Genomic DNA, 11,813 nt, shown 5'->3' with positions numbered 1-11,813 from the left:
AGTCTCATTGTTTAACTAAAAGTCTGATTTAGGAATGCTCAGCTAGAAAACCAAACATAACAGTAATAAAAAAGAAACATTTTCTTCTGTTTATAGTGATTTGAGTATCTTAGTGTTGTCACAGCATCGGACATTTTATTCTAGGTTATATCAAAAGCTTATCTGCTTCATTGTTGATTTGAATTGCTGTTGTTGTGGCACTTTGGTGACTGAGGTTTCCCGATGACTTTCCTTTACTCTTGCTGCTCAGCTTTAAAGCAGTAGACGCCATAAGACTTGACGTTTTTGTTTGGAAATCCAATGAAGCGAACTGCAGCTTCTGTGGGGCTGCAGTTCTTGCGGGGCCTGGAAATGGGGTACCGGATGCTTCCATCTGCCAACCAGCCAGCGTCGCAGCGATCGTAGGCCTCGAGCTTCCAGGCTGCAAACATCTGGCTCACTGTGGCGATCTCTGCATTGTCGTTTATGCACGCCTGGACAGCTTCATCAAAGGTTAACCTCTCTGGTTGCACCAGCCAGTAGAAATGACCTGACATGAGAAAAAACAGCATTTTTACAGGTTAACGTGATACATTCAAAATGAAAAGACATGTTTTAGAAAACCCAAGAAAGGTTTAAACGTACCCTTAAGATCAGGAACATAGCAGAACACATCAAAGCGGTTCATCTGCTTGTTTCGACGCCCATAGCTTCTGAGACCAGGTTTGTTGTTGGAGCCACCGCACGGCTCTCTGGGTTTGGTGATGGGATACTGCACTGTACCATCACTCAGCCAGCCAGCATTGCACCAGTCCAGACCACTCTTCCAGGCTGCAAACAGCTGCTCAAAGGAAGCAACTTCTGCGCCCTGATCGGCACAGGCCTGCACAGCATCATCAAAGTTCAGGTTGTAGCGGCCAATAGGAGGAGAGTATGGGAACACAACCCCTGAATGAGAGAGATGCTATATGAAAACTCTTAAATATATAACCATATACCAAATGTAACACTGTCACTTTTATGATGATTTGTATGATTCAACACAAGCTTTTAAATTAAATCTATAAAATGAGAAAATTTTAATAGTATAAAGCATTATTTACCACCAGAAAGACCATTTTCCACCTCTAAGATGACATCTTGAATGACATCTTCCACGCCATCCATTATCTCACAGCGGTATTTTCCCATGTCCTCCATGGAGACATCATTTATTACCAAGGAGGCATCATGGTTGTCTAACTCCTGCAGAAAGATGCGACCCTCGAAGCTTCCGTAAGTCCTCTTGTGGAGTCCCATTGACATCAAAACGTCCTCGTTCAGGGTTTCGTCGGCTCCCACTTTGATCCATTTCACCTTGAAACTCCCAAAGATGGAGCTGTCTGGCAGGAGACTGCAGGGCAGGGTGATGTTACCACCTAGTTCAGCCTTGACTAGAAAAGAAGAGAACACATTTTTTACTAATGGTAACATAAAGTAACACAAGGATTTCATGTACTGCTTTTAGAATATTTTGCATGTGTCTGTTCCAAATTGTCTCTAGTTATTTTTCTGTCTTTGATTTGTGCCCTTTTTGCAAACTAGATGTGGCGAAGGTTTGATCGGGATTACAGCAAAGAAAAATTATCACGATATTTTAGTGACATTTACTTACGCACGTAAAAATCTTAATGCATCATTTGTGAAGTAAATGTGCTTGCATCAAACATATGCAGCTGTGATTAAGACAACATTCACTTGGATAAACCTCTCAAACGGTTCTTGAGCTTGGTTCATTAAATGAACTGGGCATCCGCCAGTACTCGGCCTCTACAGCCAACCCTCCTCTTCACTGCTTCACCCCTCCTCTTCACTCTCTTTCCTGCTTTTTGTGAGTTCTGGCAATGGTCCTTCACTTTCTCAGCATAAAATTCATAACAAAACATGTTTTTAAATTTGCTTCATCTGACTTGTGTTAAGCATGTCAGGCATCAAAAGAATAACAAGACTCACATGCTCAGAGCACTGATGAGTCCTCCATGTCCAACCAAGGCCATTCAGCTGTAACTGGCTATCTCTGTCTCACCATTGTTTCCTATCATCTCCCTGACCTCCATGTTTGGACCTCACGGAGCTTGCTTACTTAAGAAGACCCCAGCCAGTGAGTGTTTGCCTGAGCCAGGCAGTAATAAGCTACAGATGGATGGATGGATGCACCAGACCCCCTTCCTGCTCCACCCCATCTTCAGCACACCCATGCGACACTCAGGTTAGTTAGGGATGCATCAGTCAGCCATGTAAAGACGTGTAAATCTAAGAAAGACTTGAAAAGATAATCTGGTTTTACATAATCAATGTTGACAATAAAATGCAAGATGACACGTTCTTATTTAGTCTTCTGTTTTGCACTGACCCTGAATGATTTGAGTCTAAAAGCTAAATCTGTCTTTGATTTCTGTTGGAAGGTTTCAGACTGTAACAGAATACGAGTCCATGTGCTGTACCAGAACTTTGTCTGGATTATGAGTTTTCTGGCTTTTCAAAAGGAAAGAGAATCCACTTATGGGTATCGAGAGAAATAAAATGAGCTACTGGCTTGTTGCCTTCTGCTCTGCTCAAAACAACACTGTTGCTCAGCAAAGAAGATGGATAAGGTCCATTATCAAGCTCATGTCCAAAGTCTCATCTGCTTTGAAGTTTTGTTTGAAGTTTATTTCCTGTTTTATTTGGCGGGGTGGGGGGGATACGTTTTCTTGTGTGAAAGTTAGATTTAATTCCACTTTTTATGAATATTTTGCCAATTTGATTTGTTTCATCTGTAGCTCATTAGCCGTGTTTATACTAAGGGCGTTCTATTTACTGCCAATAATGGGTTAGTGAGATCTGCTTGGCCAGAGACTTTGAACTTGGCTCTTTGAACAAAGCATGTTAAGTCATGTTGCAGATGTTTTGAAATTTGGGTTTAAATGAGAAAAAAAGCTAAACACCACCCATTCACTTTTTTTTCTTAACATATTTTTCATCAACATTACTGAATCCCATATAGGGGAATGCATCTCGCTTGCTAGCCTGCTGAGATGTTTATAATAAAAACATCTAAGTGAGACACCACAAAGACATGTATTCTTAATAAACTTAATGCATTAAAGTAGGTTGATTGTTTTCTGAGAGTGACCAAAACCTGAAACATGAAGCCTAATTGTTTGATTTAAGTTTTGTTGAGCCAGTTTTTGCACAGCCTTTGAGGTTGTTTGCATTGGTCTCTTTGTTCCAACACTTGAATTCTTACTTTTAGTTTGACTTTGTGTTTTAATTCTCTTGCTAAATTTGTGAAGAATAAAAGTGATGTTTTGTTGCTGAACGTGGGCATACACTCATTATCTCAATACATTTACTGTGGTCTCTAGTATGAATGATTGTCTTATGAGTTGTTTTCTGGGGAGAAAAGATCTAGCACTCCTGTTTCAGGAAGTAGTGGTCAGTTGAAGTAGTGGGGTGTTTGGAATTTAATCTGTTATTATTCATGAAATTTTAATATCATGACTGTGATTGGTTAACAGCAACGCAACTCTTCAACTGCCTCATTCGCTCTGCAATGTTAACGTTTTATCTCCACAAATAACTCAAGCCTGAAGGAGTTCTGCCATGTTGTGGAGTTGCTAATGCTAACAGTTAGCTTCTAGTAGTGAAGACTTGCTCTGCCTTCCCTGTCGTAAGCCAAGATGGCTGAGTCCACGAATGCTTTTTGTCAGTGTGACGCATACCTGTCTTGATTTTCTAATCAAGCGTTTCACTTCAATCAGCAACGAATGCATGAAAACGGTGTAGGAGACTAGTTTCATGATCAGCCTGCATGTTAAAACCAGAGTGGCCAGTCATGTTTCAATAATAAGTAAAATATGGTTTCTCAGTGGATTTGATCTTAAAGTCACCATTGCTTGTTTCCTAAATTTGAATTGCACACTAAACCTGACAGCAATTATCCTAATGTTTCCTCCTAGAAAGCTTACAAAGGAAGGTGAGCAGGAGGCATTTGACTGGGAGGCCTCCTAGCAGCTCAGCTGATCCGTGTTTTGTATTAGTGACACAATACACATCATGATTTCCTTTAGTGTTATATTATAGGATCAAGCACCACTTACCAAAAGTTCAAGCTGAAGCACTGCTGACAGGTCAAATCTGTTGCCCAATCCCACTTTATACTTCTCTTTTTACTCATGAGCTTGTGCATGTTAGTGACTCCTAATAACAAATCTCAGACTTCAATAACCCCACTCACCTTCCAAGTGGTCACCAAGATGCCAGGGGTTTTACAAGCTAAGTAACACCTTCTTGCCTCTCGTTATGACCAATGTTTTCAAAGCAGTGCCATGTTTTAGAAGCACTTTAGATAATAAATCCTTTTAACCCTTTTTTCCTGTGAAAAATGACTCACTTTCTCCTGTCTCATAAGTTCTCTGCATGGGCAGCAGGAGCAGCGCATGAAGCAACTAAACATTTGAGCAACACAGAATGACTAAATTGCTCATCAAGGCGCTCGCAAAAGACGATGTCAACTTCATCAGCTATGATGCTATCCGCAATTTATTTTTGTGAAAGACATTTATGAAATGAAAGCTGACAAATTGGTTCCTTATGTTGTCCAATGGAAACATTGTTCTGTCTAGAGAAGAAAACCAGCCACTGGATTTGGTTAGGAACCTTGTAACATGAGAAACAGTGAAGGTCATGGTTAAACGTAGCTTAGCGAACATGATGCTTGAAGTGTGTTCCTTAAATAAATGTTGAAATTGAACAGCTTCTTTGGCACATTTTCAGAAGGAAGGATTAAGAGTAAGTAAGCAAAGCAGACAAAGAAATGGGGTTGTTGAACAACTTCCACACCTTTTCTTCTCCTGTAATCATCCCTACAGAGAATGTGGCTCTGATCATGGAAGGCATGCTCATAAAGTAACACGCTGTCTTTTAGCAAGAAAAGGGAGTCAGTTCCTCTCCCTCATACATCTGAAACCACTTGTGATTCTCTTTAGTCAAAGGAAGACATATCGTCTTACTTTGCATTCACATACAGTTTTCAGCATAAGTGAGTACACCCTCTGTAACTCATTCAATGCCAATGACGCCTAAAGTCATCATTTGCATTTTTTTTTTTTTTACTGTTTGGGCATCGGAACGAGCCCCCGCACCGAAAGAACAAACATCTCAGCTCTGAAGCTGATCTTCATCTGCATACGTCACACGTTGTGTGATCAGGAAGCAGAAAATCCATGTGTTAGATCGTTTTGGGCCGATCCTGTAAAAAAAAAGTGAGGCTCGAACCGGAAAAGCATCTGCCGATCACAATTCGACAACGGATTATGGAAGAACGGATAACGCTCGAAACACGCAGATTCTTCCTGATGTAAGAGGTGAGTCTCCGCTTTGTTTTGGTTGTTTTGGCGTCGACATCATCCTAACGCGCAACGTTCTGTGACTCTTAAAAAAACAGTAAAAATGGCGAGAAACGCAGCAGCGAAGGGCTTTAGCGATCAGGAAACAGCTGGCCGTGAATGAGTTAAAAAGTACAAATTTATTCAGTTGCTCAATGAATTAAAGACCAATTTCCAGAATTTCCATAAGGCTGGGTTTTATTGAACACATATATAACTCCATAACATGAAATTAAGGTTAATAATATAGTTTAGATCCCAAAATATTCAGTTTTGCTAAAATTGGTTGAAGCAAAAATGAATACACCCTGCAGCAAAATTGCTACATCTAGTATTATGAATGACCACCGTGATCTTCAAAGACAGCTCCAAGTCTTCTAGACATGGAATGAACAAGTTGGTGACATATAGCAACATCTACATTTTTCCATTCGTCAAGAAGAACCTATTTTAGAGCCTGGATGCTGGATGGAGAGTGATGCTCAACTTGCTGCTTCAGAATTCCCCACAGGTGTTCGATTGGGTTCAGATCAGGAGACATACTTGGCCATTCAGTCACCTTCACTCTGTTCTTCTTCAGAAATGCAACAGTACCTTTAGATGTGTGTTTTGGATCATTGTTGTGCTGGGAAAGTGCACGACGACAATGTGCATGGTGTGATGGCAGCATCTTCTCCTTCAGTAGAGCAGTACATTGTTGAGTTCATGATAGCATCAATGAAATGCAGCTCCCCAACACCAGCAGCACTCATGCAGCCCACATAACAACACCACCACCACCATGTTTCACAGTAGGCACCATGAGTTTCTCTTTGAAATCCTCACCATTTCAACGCCATACAGTTTTGAAACCATTCATTCCTAAAACAGAGATCATTGTCTCATAATTCCAGAGTATAGAGCCCCAGTAGTCTTCATCTCTTTCAGCATGGGCCCTAGCATAGACTAGGTGTGCTTTTTTTGTGTATGGGCTTTAGGAGAGGCTTCCTTCTTGGACTATATCCATGTCTGCCTTTCCTCTGCAGCGTGCGCCGGATGGTGCCACTGGAAGCAGTCCCTCCAGTTTGGCTTTCTACTACTTTAGCTAACTGCAGTGAACTTGCATGGCAACTTTCTTCAACCCTTCTTGTCAGAAGACGCTCCTGTCAAGATGTTAACTTCCCTGGATGGCCTGGATGTCTCTGTTAGATAGTTGCACTTCCATCTTTTGACTGATATGCAAAGCTTTGCTGATCTTCTTGTAGCCATCACATTTTTGTGTGAAGAAATTATTTCCTTTCTCAGATTTTGTGACATTTCTCTTCCATGTGCTAACAGCATGAAATGGGAAGGGCTTTTCTTTGTTAAGTAACACCCTTTTATAGTCACCTGTCTGATGAACACCTCTTAAATGAATGATTAGACTCACCTGTGGTTGAATGCCTGTTCATTCAAATTTTGTAGTCTGAAGTGTGACTTTTCTCCTAAGACAATAATTGGGGTGCACTCATTTTTGCAACATGGGCTTGAATGGATTTGTTAGGAAAATCACTTTTTTGTTTTTAGTTCGTTTGTTCTGTTTTTAACTTCATAATCCATTACTTTGTTCTTTATTTACAGAGTTTAGTAAAAAAAACAAAACAATACACACACAGTGTTTTTTGATTAAATCACTTTTTTGTGTGTGTTTGCAAATTAATAAATCTTGTTTGCAATCAATCTCGTAGAAAATGTTGACTCTGAAAGGAAACTAAAGGTTTTCTGACAAATGTAGTGTGGTGTATTCATTTGTGCTGAGCATTGTATATAGTCAAATAATGAGCACTATCTATTTTGCAAGAGTGTGTTAGGTTATTAAACAGAAGAACTAAGTGAGCACATGTGTATGAGAATAAAACGGCGGCAGCCAAGCCCTTCAGCCATTTTATTAACAAGCACAATTATTTCACTCTGTAAAAAGTTGCATTAGCAAATGATTGGAACCATCTGTTTCCTTGCAACACTGAACTTTAAATTACTAACCGTACAGGAGCCGAGGCTCTGATCTGCATCCTATATTCTGAAACTACAAGCATCCCATTACGCTGTTGGGCCCCTGAGCATTACGAGTTGCTGATCAATTCTGGCTACAATGCCAAACCCACACCCTCCTGTGTAAGGATGCAAATGTGAGATTGCCACACCCTTGGAGGGACCAGCAAGGCATGAGACAGCTTACAACTTCCCAAGGCTTTAGTCTTCTTTGATGGCCCATTTGTGTCCATTTGGAAAAAGGCTTAACAAGCACAGCTGGGACAAACACTTCGGGCCAAGAGCTTCACCCTGATTCCAATAAACTCTTTCCTGTCTTTTGTCATGCTGGACAATCCCAAACACAGTGTGTGTGTATGTAACATGTTTATTCAGACACACGTATGCAACCATGAGTTCGATTGTGCAGTCAACAGTCATTAGCATAAACTTTTTCATTCTGAATGAATGAACGCATCAAATGTGGCTCCATCATCGTTGTCTCATTTCTGAGCCTGAACGCATTTTCAAACCAGCCCAATTCTAGCCAAGGCCCCCTTTTTTTTTCCCACCGAGCCAGAGTGAACGGAGCCGAAGCTCGGTAACCAGCAGCCACAGTCAGCATTAGACCTAACAGACTGTTACCTCACAGGGAAAGACGGAGTCATTTGGCTGCTGTTCAGTATGAGGGCTCTATACATTTGGCTGTGGGTCGTAAATCTCCCCTTGGCTCTTGTCAGACTGCCTGTTGCCATGGCTCCAGTCCAAAAGCTCCCAATGTTACAGTGAGTCGGTAAGTTTGAGGACAGGCAACACCCCATGAGCAGACAGCCTGCTCTGATGACAGAAACAAAATATATTGTGCAACTTGGATGATGGATTTAGCTTCGGCTGAGCAAATGTTTTACATAACTCTAACAGAGGGGTCATTTAAGGCTAATATACAGACACATACACATGACATCACCGGTTCGTGGGAGAAATTTCAATGACGGTATGAAAAAAAAAACCTAATCCTTTAATAGAGTGAAGCTCTCTTCCCCACAGAGGAGCTGTTTCCTCTCCGGCTTGGATGGAAGCCAGCTTACAAATCCCTAATTTTACATGAACTGAATCAGCTTGCCAGGCTCCTGAAAACGTATTAAATGTCACTCAATCTACTTAACATGACAGCTTCTGGAGGGTCCTTTTATTTCCCTTATTTCACCCACAGCTGTAGTTTTCCTCTGGCAGCCCACAACTGCAGCAACTGTTTCAGGGTGTCAGCTTTCAAGCAGGTGTGAATTTGAATTGATAATCGTCTCATGACAGTGTTATAATATTTTCTTTTGCTCTCTGCAACATAAATGCAAAAAACAAAGACAAAAATAAAATAAAAATGTGTAACCTAATGAAAAGTTTGCATCCTCTAACAGACACCCCATTAATTGCCCAATTTCAGCCACTGGGGCAGTTTTGAACCCGTTTTCAATACAACAAGTGGGATTAGTGTGAAGTAAAGCCACACTGAATGACAGGGTAATTTATTCACCAGCCACTCCACGCCGTGGTGGTCTGTATGCAAGCCACCGAGTCAATGGTGAGTCACAGTGTGTCTGGAAATGTGTGTTGCCCCAGAGACAACTCTGTTAGCCACTACTACAATGTCTCTGTTGTTACACAAGCCTGCTGTGGTACCACTTTAGATCCATCTACTTTCTCTCTTTTATGCATAGTCTTGTACACAGAAATATGCATTCAAATTAAACAAAACAACCATTATTCAGAAATCTACTTACCCCTGAGGATTGAGTAAGGGCTCGTCGTTTCACTGACCGCTCTGCCAGCCAGGGTCAGGGAGATTACAGTGATGCACAGCAGACTCATCATTTTCTCTCTCTTTGTCTGTACTTTTTAAATTTTCAAAACAAAATCCCTTTTAATACAAGGAAAGGTAGATTTAAAATGTGATAGTAAAAAAATTAGATGTGACTACTGATTTTAACAAATATTCTTCTAATTCTTAGACGTCTTCTTTTCTCTTCTTTGAGCGGCAGCTGCCTGTGGTGCTACTGAAAAATTTGGGCTCCTCAGAGGTCCAGACAAGTTCCTTTTATTGTAGCCTAGCATGGTAGAGACCACTCCTCCTCCCCTCAGCCCATCACCATTCATCGCTTCTTAGGTCCCTTTGGGCACTTCTAATGAGAAACACTCCCCCTCCTCTCTCCTGGGAGTAAAAAGAAAACAACTCAGTTTTAGGAATTTAAACTACAGCTAATCACTCAAAGTGATAAACATATTTAAAAAGGTGGGATTTTTGTTATTTGTTAGAAATATTCAAACACAAATTGGAATAAATGACAAAAGGGACATTTTCATTAGAATTTGGCACCCGTTAACCATTCTTGGTCTTAAATTTTATTAGCACACTATTTTTTATTGAAAACATTCTGACTTGTCTTTCTTCTTTTCCTTAAAGCCTCTTTAGCTGTAAACATCTGTGATTTTGACATTGCAAAGGTATTTCAAGCCCACGATTCATGTAGGTCTCTCGCGGCCTCCACTGACACCAGTAGAATCAGAGACATTAGTGGATTAAGACTGACAGTGGAGCGCCAGGGAAGCTTGCGAGCAGCCATGAGCTGATGGGAATCTGTGCCACCTCTTCTAAACATTTTGTTTGTCTTATTGCTCCTTTGAAAGATGACAAACCAGGAAATATAAAAGAAGGATTCTCTAGTTAGGATTTCTTGACACTGGAGTCATTACAGTGAGGACAACTGAAAATTGTTGTCGTCTACTGAGGCCATCGTTCAGTTGTACAGTCCCAGAGGACACAACACACAGAGTGCCATTGATATATGATCCGCAAACCTGAACTTAAACTGCATCCTGAAACTCCGGGTTGGGTTTAAACATGAGGACCCCTTCTCAGAAAAAAAGGATATCTTACACAACTCCAGGGAAGGTCACTGCAGCTCCTGCATGAATACATGACCCCCTCCCCCTGAAATCTTAATGGCACGATAACTGTACACGAGAACTCCCCCCCCCCCCCCAAAAAATCGACCTTTTGAGACGGCACAACAATCTGGCAAGCACGTGTTGGTAAGAATTTGTGTTTCAACAGAAAAAACTGAAAGATAAATAGATGGTGCGTGAATCACAGGTCTACATGAAAACAGGATGCTTGATCTTAACGCAGGTAATTGACCAATCACTGGAAACAAAGACTTTATTACTGTGTTTAAGGAAACTCAAGATAATCTGACTTGAAAATACTTGGCAAATAAATAAATTGTCAAGCAGAATTTGGGAAGCTGTGTGTTCACTGACATTGTTAGAATTTAACTGGAAAATGGTACTCAATGTCTTAGAATAATAGGAAAATCCAGAAGACCTGGTGATGAAGGACAAAAGGTCGAGACCTGTTCCCTTCTGTTTCTCACAATTTAGCCACAGTCTGTCAATAATGTTGATACACCTTTTGGAAAAAGAATTGACAGAATATAAAATTAAATTAAAAGCATGAAACTGCTCCCCTGGGGTTTCTTTACCAAATCCCCAAACCACCTTAGCTGGCTCCTCTCACCATGGAGGAGCGGAGACTCTTCCCTGAGTAACACAAATGCCCGATCTCTTCTCTCTATCTGTAAGAATGAGCCTGGCCACCTGACAGAGGAAAATCTTTTTGACTACCTGTGGCTATCTGTGATCTTGTTCTTTTGATCATTACACAAAGCTCATCATCATAGGTGAGGATTAGGAGGCAGATCACCCATTGGCTTTGCATCTACTTCACCACAGCAAACCAGTTTAGACGTTACATCACTACAGACTCATTACAGGTCTGCCTGCCAATCTGCCACTTCCTCCTTACCCAATTTGCGAACAAAACTCAAAGACTGTCATGTTAGGACCTCTCTCCCGACCAGCAGTTGGTAATCCACCCTTTTCTGGTCAAGAACGTTGGCCATGGATTTGGAGGTGCTGATCCTCATCTCAGTTGCTTCAAACCAAGCACTTTTAACCACACTGACACAGCATAACCACAGTATGATATATAATGATGTATAATGAATGACGTCAGTGATGGCTTGTCCATAGGCTGATGGATGACCCCCCACCCCCCCACCCACACACACACACTCATTGTTCAAAGTCAAGTTTTGACCCCTGCACGTTTTACCATCCAAAACAATATTAAGCTATATCATAGATACAGGTTGAGCTCTAGGACCAAGCAGAAAACAACTGTTTGTGTTGAAGCCCGTTTCCCATTAGAACAACATAGTATAAAGAATACCCCCCCCCCCCCCCCCACACACACACACACACACACACACCCACACACACCCACACCCTCCCACCCTCGGTCCTCATGCCGGTTGTGCCCCACCAGTCACACAGGAAGAGGAAGAGAATAGGAATCCCAATATATATACATATATATTAAAA

General features: G+C 41.2%; 1 protein-coding gene across 1 annotated transcript; it reads right to left on the bottom strand.

Moving 5' to 3' along the window:
- Positions 1–9,433, bottom strand: LOC107396387 (hyaluronan and proteoglycan link protein 1). The gene is made up of 4 exons (XM_015976087.3): positions 9,155–9,433; positions 1,083–1,412; positions 625–927; positions 1–529 (listed from the first exon to the last, which is right to left on the bottom strand). Exons 1-4 carry the CDS (start codon positions 9,243–9,245, stop codon positions 234–236), a joined length of 1,020 nt encoding a protein of 339 aa, XP_015831573.3. The 5' UTR covers positions 9,246–9,433; the 3' UTR covers positions 1–233.
- Between the last annotated feature and the right edge of the window lie 2,380 nt (positions 9,434–11,813).

The sequence above is a fragment of the Nothobranchius furzeri genome, chromosome 17, assembly GCF_043380555.1.
Source record: "Nothobranchius furzeri strain GRZ-AD chromosome 17, NfurGRZ-RIMD1, whole genome shotgun sequence".
Lineage (NCBI taxonomy): Eukaryota > Metazoa > Chordata > Actinopteri > Cyprinodontiformes > Nothobranchiidae > Nothobranchius > Nothobranchius furzeri.
This window is presented reverse-complemented; position numbering and strand designations above follow the sequence as displayed.

Bases quoted from the DNA above. Each gene is read 5' to 3' on its own strand.
- LOC107396387 (XM_015976087.3), bottom strand. From the start codon at position 9,245: ATGATGAGTCTGCTGTGCATCACTGTAATCTCCCTGACCCTGGCTGGC. The intron at 1,413-9,154 runs GTAAGTAGATTT...CTTCTTTTCTAG, and splicing joins CCCTTACTCAATCCTCAGGG to TCAAGGCTGAACTAGGTGGT. The intron at 928-1,082 runs GTAAATAATGCT...TCTCTCATTCAG, and splicing joins GGAAAATGGTCTTTCTGGTG to GGGTTGTGTTCCCATACTCT.